Here is an 18,215-nt window from a genome sequence, read left to right on the forward strand (position 1 = left end):
TTCAATCAAGTTTCAGTGCCTCAGATTTTTAAATGAAAGAGCCTAATGTCTTCGCTTGTAATTCATATCACATACACATAACTTTCACTCGCAAAAACATCATACGGCTGGTCTGCCATCGTTCCGGTTCCCCCATAGCGTCTCACGTCAATAACGCAGTGGCAGAAAAACATAGTGAATGAGAAACTGGGCTTTTCTAAGGAAGACCCCGTTGGGTGAATGCTTAACTCTCATTAAAAATCATTACAGAATAATAGTAATAAGCATGGTGCTTACACCTACGCATTAGAAGTCAGACTGGAGTCATAAGCAGTAGTGCGTTGATATTTAGGTCATAACGATTATCCCAAAGTTATCATGTGAATGAATATTCTAAGCACCACAAATTAAGGAAAATAAATTTTGTTTCCTAATAATTCTCTCCCTAATGCAGTTTTTTTAGTCTCAAGTCGGGGTCATTTTTATGTTTATCGCAAACTGAAGTATACTGTCACCAATTAGTGCTCTCCAAAATGTAAATTTTTATTGCTCATGAGGAATTTGAATGCCATTTAAATGACGCCATCGGTAAACAAGAATGCCAATGTTTGAAATCCTAATATCTTTTTATCTTGAGTGATAGGAGTGTTCGGGGCCAAGGCGTATTTTTAAGGAAGAGGCAGTCAATAAAATCCTCCCGAGAGATTTTCAAGTGCACGCCCACCTACTGTAGACTGCGTTTGTCTTTGAAAAAACCACCGTATCCCATTAGACCCGCGCAAATTACGAGTAATAGGGAGCGCTTTCTTCTCTCACTTGTGCCTTCTATTGGGAGTTAAAGGGAGAGTGAGTATATGTACCTGCCCGTCGGTTACTGAGATATTTAACACGCCAACAGTCTCCCATGACCGTTCACCGACATCCCCCGTGGGAGGAGCATGGGTCACCGCAATTTTTTGCGGCAACCTTGCACCGTTAAGAGTCGCACGAAGGGAGGAAGGAGAGTCTTCTCGTGGTTTCCATCCCTAACCTTCCCCATGGAAGTGACGTGAACACCGGACTCCCCTTCATCATTTGCGCAAGTTCCGATTTCAGGCAAAATATTCGTCATCTATGCTTGCCGTGTGCGACTGCGTTTCCGTGGCCGTTTATTTTTCTCGCTCTAACGTCAAAGCGTGCTTTGAAAGTTTTGATCGGACGTAAGGTTGTTTAATTTCCATAATATTTTAGAGGGACTGAAGCTGTCGTTTTAGAATGTGTTTTCAATATTTTTTAAAGTGATCCGAGTTCAATTGATAAATTTGATGGAAAATTTACGCTCTGGCCCGACAGATAACATGGCTGGCGGAATGAATGTAAAATCCATGCCGGTGCGATGGTAATATTTCATGCCCCAAGTTTTAGATTTATCAGCTCATAAATCAAGAATAAAACACCTCTTTTTGTGGCAGTCTATGCCAGCTGCCCAAAACTTTTTATCTTTTGATCAATGGGCGACCACTTCCTTCTTTTCCTGAATTTAAAATTTCTTTGCTGTATTCATGTGGGGTTGCCTAATAAGGCCATCTCCAAGGCCGAACCAAATTTCGGGAGAAAATTATGTCTAAATAGGGCCTTCCGATGACATCTTCCATCACTTTTTCCTCGTATTTTCATTTAGTATAGCTATTATTGAATCATTTCTCTTTCTCACTCACCACTACCTACCTCAATTTGAACCACTCTCATATTAATTCCTTCTACATGAGAAGCTTCGTTTTATCGTTCACCCCCTGCTACTTGTCAGTATTATTCTTATTGATTTTTTTCCTCGATGACAACTAAGTTTAAAACAAATGGGCTATTGACATAGATTTTTCGAGGGTTTTGGGATATTGCTAATTCGATCAATTTGCTAAGTCCATTTAGCACCAAAAAACCACTCCACGAAGATCACTGAATCAGCAACAAACATCCATGCTCGAGTATTTTAATTTAGCTCTACGAATGTAGGCAGGTTATTAGGTGACCAGGACTTTTCAATTAGACTTTCTTCCTCCGAATTATCTTACAGCTCCGTTTTGTGACGTGTGAAAAAGTGTCTTTGCTCTCATGAAAACCCTATTTTAATTGCATTAAGCAGATGAACTACGTTTTGAGCAATTCGATACTTTTTAACCATGAAAAGCATGAATGCCAAAGGATTCTCCTTTCATTTCAACTTTCAATTCAGTGCGCGAGAAATCTTTTTTATGCGGCTCTTAAGGAGTGCACCTCGTTTCGACCCGCATTGAATTCACTGGCGCTCACTTCCGCTCCTCCGCTATTGAATCAAGTCAAGTGATAGTAGTGCGAGGCTTCGCGGCCTGCCCACGCGGGTATTTCTGGCTTCGGAGTATCTAGGATGATTTAAAAGGCACTAGGTGAAATGCGTGGAAGCCCAAGTCCAAGGACAGCTAAAGCTTAACCAGATTAAATGGACATTTTCCGGTGAAATTATTTCATCGCTGTAAAATATCACATATACCCATGATATTCAGGTCACGCGTCCAAGATCTTATTTCTCTCTGGAATGTTTGCATTCTTAGAAAAGGAAATCTTGATGAGACGTTTCGTTCCTTGTATTTCAGTTCTGGGATTCCGACTGGTTACGCCCTATTATGTGGAAAGTTAATATATTGCTAAGCAAAGGTTTTATTCGCAGCCATTCATATTACTCCCAACTTCAAACCAATCCAATTCGAATGGGAATGTTTCCAGGGAAGATCATTCACCAAATCGAAAGTATTCATCAACTAACAGATAACCCTCCATGGACCCATTTCCAACTAGTGTGGAGTTTCAAATGAAGAGGTAATAGATTATCGGTTTCATCGGGTGAAATGGAAACGCTGAGGATTCGTTCCGTAACCACATGAGTTTGGGAAGGGTAATCAATACCAATCCAAATACCTAGCAACCGGCAGCTGGGTCTCCCCAACCATCCGCCATTTCCCGCTGCACCCGAGCGGCAGCGGGCGGTGATCATTGAGATGTTACTGGCGGCGCCGGAGAGCAGAGAAAGGAAGATCCGGAGTTGGGGTACTTCTTATTCTGGGGGGGGAGGGAGTCTCGGGTAATAGAGCGAATCGCGGGAGGTGGAGCGTGTCCCAATAGTTCGCGCACCAGTTGATGGGAGGCACCATCGGAGACCAATTAAAAGAGCACGACACCGCGCCTATCCCATGGATACCGTTCCGTGTGAGGAAACACGGATCACCTTGCGGAGGCAAACATGCAAAATTATGTTCCCATCCTCCTGAGAAGGGTCGTAGCCGGGATGGCTCCGCAATCCCACCCTAAGGCCTCCACCTCCGACGACCCCTTCGCCTTCCTCGAGTGATTGTGGTAGCAATGTTGGTTTTCGGGTGGCTTTACAGCAAGGATCTTTTTCATCCACGCCCGGCCTATTTCTTCGGACAGTTCGCGTAAAGGTCAAATGAGCACAGTGCCGTTAAAGGGCATTTTACCCTAACAAAACAGGATTTTCTTCGATTCGGATCTTGCTTCGGTCTCTTTAGTTTTCCGCTTCTACCAAGCGCGTGCTCGAAAATAATTTTTTTCTATCTGTCCGCTCTTTTTTTAGGAGAAAGAAATCGATTACTAATTTTTGTATATCGGATATTTCATCTTCGAAAGTGTGTCGTATTCTGGTCACAAAGTTGGAAAATTTCTTTCTGTAAAGTTGGAAACGCTCTAATAATAGGACAGAAACTGTCTTTATTGAATCATTTAACTCTTGTCCTGCGATTTCCCAAATGGGAGAAGATTTGTCAACCGGAATCGGAATAGAAGAGAAAACCGAAGGAGAAAATCTCACAAGCGAATAGTTTTTTGGCTTTATAATAGGCATTCGTCACGCTATGTCTTTTGCTCGTTTCATATTTTCCTATGGCCGCGTGGAAGTGGTGGATTCCTCCAATGTATGCTCCAAACTAATGTCGCGCGAGAACCTCCAACAGAAAATATCCATAACTCCGCCCTGAACTACCCATGGGCAGTCTCCACCTCAATTCACCATCTAGAGAGACTTCGCACGATTTCACTCGGCTCCGCACTGAGTGGTGGGTGGTCCCCGGATGTGCTGCGACTGGGGAGGGGTGGTAAGGGAATGGGTGCGTGGGTGAGATTAAAAACTCATTCACAAAGGGGTGCACTCCGAGAGAAATCAGCATAAATAATTCAGGTCACTCCCACGGTTACGGGCCAATTTTCTAGGGAAATGCCTCCGGTCAGTGAAAGCAAACATGATTCGTCTCGTTTTCCTTATTAATAAATTAATTAATGAATGAATGAGGTTGGTGGCGAAGTGTTGTTGCGGATGGGAAGTGAGAAACAGCGGGCTCTATGAGATGACATGAGATGTTTTCAAGTGCAATAGGAAGTGATATCGGTCGTCCAAAATACAGGGTTATAAGTGATACCGTGCACATGAGGGGCGAGAGTTGCGTCAGTGTAATTGAGTATCTCAGCCAATTTCATGAAATCGGCTGTCCTACACTTTGGAGCCATACCAAAGAATGCTGAAGATCTACTATTTCACTCGAATGATATTAATGAGAGAAAGAGCTTCCGTTAGTTAAAAGGGTTGAAGATTGATGAAGTCGATCCGGGGATAAAAAACTAAATTAAAGCAGCACAGGCAGAGAGTTTTAATGTCCCTGGAGATTCTATCCAGTTAACCGTTTAACGGTACTTAAACTTACACAAATTCCGCATCGTTTCATGGTGCAAGTGAATGAAAATAAAACCGGATTAGAAGAGGATGTGGTATAGGGTTAACTAACGTTACTTTCACCAGAGTAGCTACAACTCCTATCGTTTCTGTGTAGATAATATTGATTTGCATTGGTGTTATTAAAATAAAATCAGTCCTTCACTTAAAATTTCGTTCTTCCAACCCATTATATGAATGCGGTGTGCTGTAATTTCTTCATAAAATTTTGACGTAAATTAAATACCCACCGCGGAGCAGATGGTTACAAAATAGGTAGATTTTCCTGGTTCAAAGACGTAAGTATATTGATTAGAATGATACGTATTTTGGGCATCTTTGGTTTTTAGAAATACATTTTTCAGTTAGTAAATATACCTGCATCAATTAAAACCGAGTATTTATCATCAACGTAATCCATCTTCGGAGGACGCGTTAGTCCAGCGGTAGAGCCTGGACTACTGACTGGAAGGCCCAGGATCGATTCCGGGGCATACCTCTCCGGGCATCCTCAGCAATATTCAAGCTGGGTGATTTTTCGGGTACCAGATCTACCAGGGAAACCATAGCCGGCGCAGGGAAAGGAACTGGCCCCCCCACCCTAATGCGTGAATTTCACAAGCCGTATAGGGCTTAGTAATGGGTGAACTCTGCCATTACCTGCTATACCGACCTTCGGGTTGATTATTGTGTTCATGTTTTTTTTAATCCATCATCGTTAGTCTATCCATCCGGAGATTGGTTAAACTGCATCTCCCCATTCCTCCAGTTCTTAAATTATTCTGCGTATAAATGGTTTCTCAAATATTATTCTTTCCCCGTGAGACTTCTTCTATTTTCGCCTCTATAGCATTCATAACAAAACACCATTGTCTCTAGGTATTCCCAGTCAATTTGCCTCATAACTTCCGTGCACTGCTCCATTTTCCATTTCCCTTCTCCCGTTTGCTTCCTCTTATCTCTTTTTATCGATTTAGTTGAACTTTGACATCTGCGAAAAATTATCCTTCTACGCTAAGTATCTAAGACTCCCACGTACTTCCTGTTTTCCAGCGGTTCATGCATTGATATTACGGGTATAGGTATGCACTGACACGAATGTTTTCATGCATTTCTTAATCGGTGACCGAGTCTGCTTTTTTTAGAGTAGCAGTTATGTGCATTTCCCGGCGTAGTAAAAAATTTCGAAATTATCATTTTACTCCTCTTGCATCTCCACCCACCCATCTCTTCCTTCATCTCGATTGACTATAGCAAATAATTTTTGACGATATAAAATCGGCATGTGTGTCTAAGAAAAAAGGTAGGAGCACATGTGGCTCTTATCTCTTTCCTCATACGTGACTGCCTCTAAGATCTCCAAATGCCGGAAAACTTCGACTATACTGACCAAAAATTTGTTGTCTGTTGTGTATCGAGCCATTTGAAATTTGAGGTTAAAATTTAATGTAAAATTATTTAATGAGACTATGATCAGGGCGTCAGGCCAATTATAGCTGACAACTATCGCTTAATGCTCACAGGATTTAAACATTTTTCGACCATTGAGAAGGGAGACTTTTAAGTAAATTATCCACGTAGGATCTTGGTAATGACTTAGAGTTGAATTATTGTAAGAGTTATCGATGCAAAATTAAAATAGTCTTAGTACCTTCATTATGAGAAATACAAATTTGCACTTTTCTACAGGTTTATTGGTAATGTACAACGCTTTTCGGTTCACAGGACCATCTTCAGGTACAAGAGCCGCGTTGTGCGTTACCAATAAACCCGTGGAAAAGTGTAGATTTTTTTTCTCATAATGATGAACTTTCACTACATCTCGCCTGAATCTGTTGAATGTATTAGTACGAGTACCATTAATAATTAATTATTCCCGTGTGAAAAACACGAGACTTTTCAAATCACTTACTTCTTTTAAGACTGTTTGGTAAACCGAGCCAAACAAACGAAGTTGAGGACGTTTGGATGAGTCCGGTAGTATTATCCTACTCTCGAAATAAAGACACAAGTTTAGCATCCTAGTCAACCAGAAGTATGTACATAAGACACCTGTAGAATTACATCCACGACATAGGTCAACTAATTTGCTTAAGTGGTTCCTTTTCAGTACTCGTGTGTAGCTCAGCGATTCTTTAACGCCCTCTCCTCTTATATGCGATTTAGCAGAAGCCTTTTGAGACTTCTTTGAAGCCCTCCTTTTTTTTAAATTGAATTTAAGTTCACTTGGTAGTGGTGCACCAACGGCAGCGGCCATTATACATCTTCCGTTATTCAAATTGAGTTCACAAGACTTTACATTTAGTACTGCGTTAGAATGAAAAATCTAATCTTAGAAATGTTTTTTTACCTCGTGTTCACTTTATCGCAGGTAGCTTTCACAATTATTGCAATTTTAAGACAAATAATCATATTCACTTTTAAGTCGGATGTACATGATGTAAATCGGCCGGCTTAGAGCACCAATGGTGCAAAGATTTTGGGGGCACTTAGTGGAGAAATCACGAAAGTAAAATATTAACGCTTTTTAAGCGGTGCGTTAAATGCTCCTTCTCCTATTAAATTCAGGCTTTGGAAGACGATAGTTACATAATAATTATTATTATAAGTTTTAGACAGCTCAGTGAGCAACAGTTTTGATCCTTTCAACGCAAGTTCCATCGCAAGGTTAAAAATCCTTTAGCATGCACCCAACCCTATTGAAGGAAAAACCTGATTACAAGAATAATTTCGAGACCAAATTTAGAACGTTCAGAATCTGAAGATATTATTAAAGACGTGATATCCCTTGTAAATGATTCCATACAGGCTTTTAGAATGTCCACATAACTATCAGTAGAAGGAGAAGATGAGTGAATTCTCCTCCGCGTGACTTCTTTGAAAAAGAGTAGGAATGATAAACTGTTAGCTCTTTCATGAATTGTACGAGGCATATTCAGAGAAAAGAAAACAAATCTACACCTCTTTTTCTGTGCTAGTAGTAACAGAATATAGTCCATTACAGAAACTGCAGTATCAGTAACAGTATCCACAGTATCAGATATATTTTGTCGTTATATAATAATTATGTGATAAAATCAGTTTAAAATTTCGAGAATAATTGAAAAGGTTCGTCCGTTATTTCCAGTTATTTATTGTTATATATTTAAACACAGAAAAGGCTACCAAAATGAAGTGTGCAACCTGAAAAAATGCTTCTTTTTGAGTTGAATAAGGATTACAGCACCCTGGGAAATGGGGAAATTTCCAGGATTATTTTCAAATGCACGAATCCCTCCCTATACACCCGAGTATTCCGTAGCCCGTATGCAGGCCAACAAATCCGATTTTTTACGAAAGTGGAGGGAAAAAATTATTTTTGTCCACGTTTTTTTTAACCTCAAAGGGCAATCGTGAATGAGTTCCAATTCACCCGTTTTCAACGCTCTTCCCGCGACCGGTGGACGTGATGGTGTGGAGAGGGGTGAAGAGAAATAGACAGAGGGAGATCGTTTGAATGGAAGAGGTGTGGAAATTGGTGTCGGAAGCGATGGCGCCTGGGCGTGGGTGTGTGTGTGTGAGAGAGCAGAGTTCGGAGTTTCATTTGCATATCGATGAGGTTTGCGTCGTTTCGGGATCTATGGGAGTAGGGGAAATTTGTGGTCGAGGGACGTAGTACGTCAGTACTACATACATGCACACGCTCGCTCTCGCATACACACACACACAAAAATTCGTACCTTTTTGTACCCCGTACGATTCCTCTTTGCCGAAGTCACCCAAAGCGTCCCAGGAGACTAAATCCAGGGACCCAAGAATTATCCACCGAAGCCACCCACTCCGCGCCAGGAATATTTGCATATAAATCCGATCAGCGATCTCCGATGCATGCCCTTCCGTCCTCCCTCTCCCCGGACATCTCTCTTCCCCAATCCATCCCCAGGGAAATTCACTTCGGTCATTTCGTGTTTTTTTTCACCTTCCAATTAAAAAGAACGACCTCGAAGTGGTGATCCACTTCGGATGTTTAAACAATAGGACGTCCCCACCCTCCCCTCGGTTCCAGTCTATTCTTCTTCCCTTCATCTTTGGTCCCTCTGACCGCGAGTTTTGCATTCCCCCCCGCCTCGCAACAGTGCCTAGCCTACGCCGGCACTCCGCTTTGGAATTTGGGTTATCTCACATCTCCCTCTCGCTCTTTGTCTGCTGGGGTGGGGACAAAGAGATAGCGGGAAGGACGCAATGGTGCTTCAAGAAGCTGGTGAGTTGGAAGTGGGGCCGCAGCGCACACAGGTTGCTTTTTTTATCTCCATCCTGGCCCTGGGGAGGTTCAAGGGGTCGTTGGCTCGTTTGGGCGCCTCGCCCCATGCTGCTCTCCTTCAGAGGACGATGAAGGGGTTTTGGTACTCTTGTGTCAGATGTGTCTGGAGGGCTCTAGCTCTCATCTTCCCTCTTTACCCCACTCTCCGTTTTCCTGTACTCGGTTCAAGCCGTCTCGTTGAGTTCTATTATCCATTTACCCTAATCGTCAGGTGCCATCGGGTCAGCCTTAAATAGACATACGTCATTGTTCTGTCGTAACGCGATGTTTTATTTATGAGAATATTTTTCGCCAATCATTTTCCAAAGACATTCAAATTTTCGAACTATTTTTCGTTCTGCTTAGTTAAAAATTTCTTGTGATTTGTTCCTGAAGTTCACACGCTGTTAAATAATGATATTGATGGCATATAATATTCGTGGTTTTTTACGCGTCAGATTTATGATTTCACCAACAATTCTTCTCATCTGCTGGGACTTCCTCAGAATGTAAAATGGTTAAATTAGCACACTGTTACATATTTATGATACTGTATTGTTAGGTGGTGGAAATGGGGGTGCACGGGGAACATTCAATAACTCATCCCCTTCGTCCCCACCACAAATAAAATAATATATAAATAGTTATATAATATAAATAAGTTGATCATTTTACATCCTGGAGAAGTCTCCATTACAGGAGAGATGTGAAATCCTAATGCTGACGCGGGAAAACCCAAGGATCCTTTTTATCATCAATGGACCGTGAAATATTAATAAGCTATATTAATATTTGACAGTTCGCATTCGGTGTAAATTCACAACGCCTACTAAAACAACCGGAAGGTTGGTTTTATTAACTGAGCCCAAATACTTTCTAAGCCCAACGTACTATTAAGGTCAACGGCGTGAGAAATTCACATATCAAAGCAGGGGGGGCAGTTTCTCTCCCCGCTCCGCCTGTGGTTTCCGAGGAAGATAAGGTCCCCGAAAAATCACAGTTTGGGTGAAGCCGGAGGTGCCCAGAGGTGTCACCTAAAATTGAACCCCTACACTCTGTCCATTAGCCCAGTGCTCTACCCAATAGACTACCACAATCATTTGTACCGTTAGTGCGCTGCTAATATGTAGCATACATACTTTGAAACGTAAGAACGTAATTGGCCATAGTGAATGAATTCCCGGGAGGCGTAGAGCCTAATCCAGTAAACGGATCCATAAACGTCTAATTTAGATGATCGTTGCTCGTTTACTCGCGTCCTCCTCGCCATATCGCTCATGCAAATGTGCCAGCTTAATTGGGTCACGCGGCCTTTGTGTTATGGCTAACTCCGATTGTCGGCTCTGTGCTGGTGAATACATTATAGAAAGACTAACTTGTTTTGAAGACTTGATTTTTGAGCCACAGTTAGAATAAAAGATTGAGATATACAATGCAACAGTTAATAGTTCCCACGCTGTACTTGGTTGAGCATGATTTTATTAAATTTTTAATAATAAAAATGCATTGAAGATATTTTTTATGACCCGGAAATAAAATTATTACTTATTTAGTATAGGTCTCTTTAATTGATTATAATATCGACGCTCAGTTAAAAATGAAAACTCTTTGAATACTATTCAAAAAAACCAAAGCTATAAATCCGAAGATTAGTTTAGTAGGTGAGAGTAGAGGTCACCTAGTACTAAGTCCAACGGCGTGCAAAATCCATTCATCAGGGAAGGGGGGGCAGTTAATTTCCCTCTACCGCCTATGCTTTCCCAGTAAGATCTGCTCTGAACAATCACACCGCCTGGGTACTTTAACAATCTCATACATAATTAAGATAATCCAATATATGTCCTTGATCTTAAATGCATTTTTCATGCAAGCAAGCATATTTCATTTTTCATTATAGGTATTCAACCAATTAAGGGTTGGTTTTGCACAGTCCCTAAATTCTAATATTCTCTACGTATCAGTTTAATTTTTTTATCATGTGCACGCTGAAATGTACCGTTATCGCCAGTTTTTTTTCCACGTATGTACTTTAAATGAAAAAAAATATCAGGCCTAATATACAATAACAGTGGGTCGCGGTAGTCCAGGGGGTAGAGCGTTCGACAGCTGACCGAAGGGTCCCGGGTTCGATTCCTGGGGAAGGCACTCTGAGCATCTGCAGCTCCACCCAAGCTATGTGATTTTTTGGGTACCAGATCTTCCTGGGAAACCATAACTGGCACAAGGAAAGGGACTGGCCCCCCTACCTTGATGTGTGAATTTCACACGCCGTCGAGCTTAGTACTGGGTGAACTCTACCATCACCTACCAAACCCACCTTCGCGTTGATTACTGTGTTAATACAGAAGATTCGTTATATACAATGACCCTTTAATAAAACGCCACAATAAATAGCAATGTACGGGGTGCCTTCAAGTTTCAAGGTTTCCCAATTTTTCTCGGGACTGGGAGGACATGGAACGATGCAGTTCAGCTTGAAATACGTGGGCAATCTTAACCAATAAAAGACAATGATTGCTACATCGAAGTGTCAAGAATTTGAATAGATACCGCTAGAGTGAGAAGCGTTTTCAATAATAGTGTCTTGGAGTGCAAGAAGAACGTGAAATAATCCGTTTTCTCCTCTTGCCTGCTTTAACACCAATTGAAATTCATCGTCTTTTGATTGAGAGACATATGATAATGGTGTTATGGATGTGTATAAAATTGCGTCCGTCGATATGATAGTTAAAAGATGGCTGAGTGTCATATGACAACGAACCCAAGAAGCCTCGGCCACAAATTACAATAAAGATGCACTCGTATATAAGTAATTTACCCTACAGAAGCGTTCTCGCCGACTGGAGTCGGCGTTTTGGTGAATATGTGCGAATGCATGGAGATTAAGTTGAGAAGTAACAGAAGTTTCAACTTTTTGTCACGTGTAGTTTGTCATAAAAAATTAGGATGCCCTGAAACTTGAAGACCCTAATGTATTTTTGCATTAATCATTGCTTCGTTTTCATGAAAAATGTTCATATGACAAATTTATTTTTCATGCTGTGTTTAATGTCTCTGTAAATACGACACCATAACACGTTTTCGTTAAACGAAGCATATCTTAACGACCCATTCCCCTCTAATCCAATTCGTTCTTTCGTTTCGTCAGCCGAGAACAAGTTGAACGAATGAATGGAGTGGGAAAGTGGCATTTGGTCACAAGGGTCCAGGAGAGACGTTTCGGGAGAGGGTGGGAAAGTTAGTAACATAAAACCACCCATCTGTTCGCACTCCGCAGAAACATTTTCCTTTCTCCATTGCCCCTCTACAACCGCCCGCCTTCCCGTCTCCCGAGGAGCCGTCCCTACCCTACATCCTTTCTCCTTGGAGATATTTAGCTACTACCCATTACACCTTGTCTAAAACTACCCAGAAGACTTCCTCTCTCCTCAAGAGTGCATTCGAATAACTACCCTCATCCGCTCTAATGTCGTAGTTAGCACTTTTAAAACATTTAACATAAGGAAGCATTAAAACGTCAATTGAAAACAAGAAATAGCAAACCAATTCCTAATCCTGCAATTCGTTGTTCCAAAGTTGCACATTAGCACTTGATAATATGGTTTATAAGTAATCCAATCTATGAGCGATGTTCTTGAAAAGTATTTTCGATATTAGTGTGCCTTAGCCACTCGTAAAATATCTAGTGGGAACCTGAGTATCTATTGAATTTTATCGTTCCTATTGTTTATATGAATAATCCGAAAATCAAGCAAAAAATAAGTTGAAATTGAAAATGATTCAGTCATGTAGTTAGATTGTAGCTGTTTTTTATATTTAACAATAAAAGTATAGTTCTACATCTACATCAATACCTTGCGAGCCACCAAAAAGGTGTGTGGCAGGGGTGGAATTAAAGATAATAGAGGGGGGGGGTAGTTAAAGATAATGAAACAGTAAAAAATCAAACTCTATGCATACTTTTAAATTCAGGTCGGATTCTGTTCCAAAGAAATAGTCCGTGACAGAATATGTAGAGATCTCCCCTCATGAAAGCTGCCCGTCGGTGCTCTGGCGTTAAGCTATCCTCGCAAAACCTCCTTTACACTTCATGGAATCCTGGAACACCATTTGAGAAAAACGGGCCTTTGGGGATAGTCGCAACTTGTTTGTGAGCACAAGTTAATCTTCATAGTAGGAATTTGTAACGCAATACATTTTGTAGGATTTGTAATTCCAGAAGAGCAATTTATTTCTTTTGTTCTTTTTAATAAGTATCCTTACAGAAAACTTTTCAAACAAGAAAAAAGTATTTCTACGTATATTCTGTCTTGGTCCTTAGAAAATCTCTTGTTAATTGTGCTATTCGCATGCGTACTTCGAGTTTCCTCATTAGGAAATGGAAATGATGACGATGTTATTTTGTTGTGAAGCTAAAATGGGAACAATTGTAAGAAATGGAGAAGAATCGCATGATCGGCGTAAATATTAGATCTATGAAGTTGTCTATCATTAAAGCAATCAAGCTGTGTGCTGGTTACAAATGCCACGCCAAAGAAAAACATGTGCGCCGTCCCGCCCGCAAAGTAAGTATGTAGTTAGGCGAGTATGGCCATGGCCCTGTGCAGATGTTACGCTATCATAGCTGTTTTTGTTGGGCAAACGAGTCTATTTCCTTTGTCTGATTCCGTCACTTTGTATACTGCTTAGGATATGAGAGCCGCCTGTTTTCTTCAAACGGGATGGCACATCATGCTGAAATCCAGAGAATTTATGACGCCCGTGCTTGGTTTCTTAATTAGTGAGTGGAACCAAATGAATCGCTTTTCCTTACTTATCCTTAGTCTTACACTGAGATAGTATATTCGTTGACGTTGTATTTCTGTGAAAACAATCGCACTCCTAGGTGCACAATATTATTTCATAATTGAAAAAATGATTTGCGGATTTATGCTAAATAAATTTCAGGTGGATTTTCGGTTTTACCATCAGTATTTTGTAAATATAGTATTGAATGACGAGACCCTCACCGCTTATGATTTTTGAGGTGGAATACTCTGTAACTGCTTACTGCTTTGGGCTTTTTCTTTGCGCATTGTTATTTCCAAGGTCAAAATGGCTCAAGTGTGTTTGAAAATGGCACACCCCTAGGTCGGTTTTTTTCAAATTTAAGATGATAATAGAAGTCAAGATGCGACATTCGGTTGAGGTTTAGTGGGAAGTATTGTTTTTTTTCGCGTTAATGTTAGTTGCCTTTGTGTGTTGCCGTAACCTTCTTAAAATACTGTTTCCCTTAAGCATAATTTTTCCCCTGGGAATTTAATTGTGCATAAAGCGGAAACATTTCATTTATCTTACACATACTTAAATGTGGTCACGGAGTGCATTTCATTTCACCCAACGAAACTCGCGTAGTATTTTTTTATACTTTAAAAATGTAAACTTCGTCCAAAAATTTGAATTTTCTGTTCGTTCGGTATGCTTTCCTGTAATTTCGAAGTGTTAAAATCGTACCTATGACGTGAGTAGAGAATTCGCCCATCTCAAAATCTTCCCAGCAGAGTTTTGTTTTTTTGGGGGGGCCTTTTCTGCGAAAATCGTCTCCTTCTGGTAAGGTCGGCTGCGCTCGGCTTGCTCACACCCTTCGACTTCACCCGAGGCCCACCCACAGGGGAAGTCGAGGTGTGAGCCAGACGTATTCGCCGTCGGCTTGGTTTCTCTTGACTTGCACTAGCGGCCGACATCCCGAGGAGCGTCCCCTAGGATGAAAAATGAGTGTGACACCTTCCTGTGGGTGCCCCCGGTCAGTCGACGGGCAGCAACCAACCGCTCAGCCGTTGAACCGTGTGAGGTTGAAAGACGAGGATCCGAGCCACACGCACGCCCACTCAAGTATCCATCTCCATCCAGTTACGCTCCTCTCCCATTTTCTACTTTCTTTCTCGTTCGCCATTCTAAATGCCAAAAAGGATCTGCCGTTTCATGCTTCTCTCTCTCAAAATTTACCTTTGCCTATGTTCCTCACTTATGCAGTTTGGGAGAAGGGGTCTCGTAACCACCCCCACCTCCCACAGGTTCGTCTAAATGGGATTGACTCCATGTCAATTCAAGCGAAGTCATGATCGAGTTCGTTTTATGACTTTTACTCTATACGTATAGTGCTAACGAAGAGCTAATAATGCCTTTGTTTTTCTTTTTCACGCTCATTTTCTGTCCAAAACCTTTCCCTACCCCTTCCATCTACACACATTATGGGCTGACTGATGATCCTGAATGAGTTCATTAAAAGTTTAAGAATTATGTGTCGTGACATTTTTGCATGTAAAATTTTCATTTCCATTTCTGAATATACTAAGATTATAAATATTAATCAATTACACATTTGTAAATGTGTATTTAATATTTTGAAGATAAAAATTATTTTTAAGATTTTGTTCTTTCAAATAAATTTTAAGGTCCTAACGAATGAGCGTATGCATTAAATTATAATGAAATTAGAAAAATTATTGGAATTAACTCCCTTTTAGTCATATCTACGGCTGTGTGTTCGTCTCCTACCAATGCTTCATGCATCTATCGCACGGGTAATTGGTGATCTCTGACACCATTTCTTAAACGAACATCATTATTTTATGTTAGCGCTCAGTCACAAGTTCTAAATTTCAAGTTCGAATTAATTTAATTCCTCCTCTTTATAACTCCGATGTCAATTACCACAATTATCAAATTCCAGTGGTACTACTACAGGATTTATGTTTTGTACAACTGATTTGGATGAGTTACTTAGAAATAATTGAACTGAATGATAGCCACCTTACGCATGAATAAAGTGACTATCCTTCCTATTTTACTACTCAATGAACAGTTAACCTTCCCTAAACCTTTCTCATGTCGGTGGTGTTTGTATTTTTGGAACCAAAATTCCCTGCTAATGACAGTTGAGAAAATCTTCTGATTTGCGGCAATATGCAATGCGTTAATGGATGGTATAGAGTGAAATCTGGGGTTGAGTGCACGTTTTCAATTTTTCACCCGGTTTAGACAGCCGAACGTCACTCGTCTCCAAGCTGTTTGCTTAATAATAGTGATAATTCTAATTAGATGTTCGTCCTGGTACCTCATCATGAGGGGGTTACTTGTATTAAGATCAATGGAACGTGAAAACGCTTAATTCCATGTTTCACCAATTCATTCACGTAACTTCTTAGACATGAATTATTTTAACTCCGCTAAAAAGATTAAACGGTGATTGTTATTGGTATTGTGTGCTGAAAGAAACTTTTGATAATTTTAGCCGTTTCTCGATGGAATTTCTCCTTACACAGATAACAGAAGCACAGCAATACCAAAATTAATATTTATTGATGGCCATAGTTACGCCACTGTGTGGTATCGTCACGTATTCCTGTTGATGATGACATCTGATGATGCCACTCAGTGCTATTTCGCCACTCTGTGACATCTGATGATGCCACACAGTGGTGAAACCATGACGATCAATAAATAATAGTTATAGATTTGTTGTGTCTCTGTTATGTGTACACTGATAGAAAAATACCGTGTACGCTAACAAAAAGTGCATGCATTTCATTTAATGGTTTATGATTTATTGTTTCTCATCACATTTATTATTTTACGCCATTCCTCTTCCTTTCGTACATTTTACATCAAATTCTGCACGCTTTCAATTGATGTTTGTCCATGCCTTTTGATCTGCAAGCCCCATCTTTTACCTCCAAATTCCTCGTGATTTATTTTGACCCGTGGATTTTCTATTTAATTTCAGATATGCTTTCACCAGGAGTGACGGTCATGGCGTCACAGCCAGACTGCGACGACCAGCGACTCATGACAACATCGATGGACACCGACTCCGCGATCGGCGGCAGCGCTTCTCCCGACACGAACGGAAAGAGCACGAACCACAGGTGCGTCCCCATTCATCGCCGCCAATTTATCGCTCCTTCACATGCAGAGCCATCTATTTCCTTAAGACATCCCCTATCCATCTCCCCCAATCCCTCCAAACCACAAGTTCTTTATCGCTTTTGATGCCACTTAAGGTATCCATCCATCAGATCATTTCCGTGCGACGCGTTGAAAGTTAGTTCTGAAGTAGCATTTTTAGCCTACTTAATGGAATAAAAAATCAAATAAATGCCATCAATAAAAATGTGGAGGCAAATCAATTGCTCGATAAATTGTGGGGGCAACATTTATTTTTTTATAAAATTTGCCTCTGCATTTTATCGATCAAAGAACAAGTCATTCATTTTGCGTGCGAGCAGGGATGAAGAGCGTCATAGAAAACATTTCACTCCAACCATATTACTGAGGAGATATAAAAACCTAATAGAAGGTATGTTTATCATTAAAAGCATATCGTAACTGTTGCCTTTTTATTTCCTCAATCATTCCCGCTAAAATGTCCAAGAACTTCATTTAAGCTACACAGATATCATGTACTCGTAATTTGCAGGGACTCATAGGTATCTTACGCAAGAATTTACGTTGGGCGGTTCTTTAGGTACTGTGTTGGATTAAAAAAGACGAGACCTAATATTAGACCTTTTTCAATTAACATTTTAGAATAAGCTGTTGAATTAGCTCGGGCAAGTGGTATTTAAGCGAAGCCGGCCGGCAACCTCCCTCCATCCATTCGTCCGTTATGCGTGCAGAGCCGAAGGGCAGGGAATGAATGGTGCATAGCACTTCGCTTTTGTCGTTAAGAACTGTTTCTGCAGTCGCATTGTGTAATTACTTCAAGGCCGGCCTTCGCAAATTACGCCAGGGAATGGCAATGGAGGGCGCGAGCGGAGGTGGTGAACGAGAGGGGCGGGGACGGAGGGGGAACGCTAGAGAATGGCCCCCTTGACAACTTTGCCGCTGCCGGCCTCGGCTGAAAGGAGCGCCCAAAACCGCACTCTCGTCGATACCCACGGATCCGTGCTCACGCTTGCAACTGCAATCGATAAGCCAAAGGACAATGAAACAGATGAGTGCCACGGACGGAGAAAGCGAAGGGACCTGTGGTTAACTAGAAATCCTCACACCCCGCCATTTATTCTTGAGGGATGTGAGCTCAGCGCCAAAGAAGTCGGAGAAGTTCAGGTGACTCTCGACCCGATGCTGTGGAAACTCTCGTGCGAAATCGACTCCCTGAGTTTGCTGTCTTGGATGCTGTCGCTTGCAGAATTTTTGTTATTGAAGGTGAAGGAATGGAAAAAAATCGTGTTTTTGGTTGGT

The 18,215-nt window shown here is 41.1% G+C and overlaps 1 protein-coding gene across 1 annotated transcript in view; it reads left to right on the forward strand.

The window, feature by feature from the left end:
- The window catches only part of LOC139692954 (rab11 family-interacting protein 4B-like), a 295,511-nt gene that overhangs the window by 137,206 nt on the left and 140,090 nt on the right, over window positions 1–18,215 (forward strand). The window contains exon 3 of the mRNA XM_071591271.1: window positions 16,756–16,897. Within this exon, the coding sequence (XP_071447372.1) occupies window positions 16,756–16,897 (142 nt within the window). The remainder of the gene's footprint in view (window positions 1–16,755; window positions 16,898–18,215) is intronic.

Source organism: Hetaerina americana, unplaced genomic scaffold (assembly GCF_022747635.1).
Source record: "Hetaerina americana unplaced genomic scaffold, ioHetAmer1.1.p SCAF_1, whole genome shotgun sequence".
Taxonomy (NCBI): domain Eukaryota; kingdom Metazoa; phylum Arthropoda; class Insecta; order Odonata; family Calopterygidae; genus Hetaerina; species Hetaerina americana.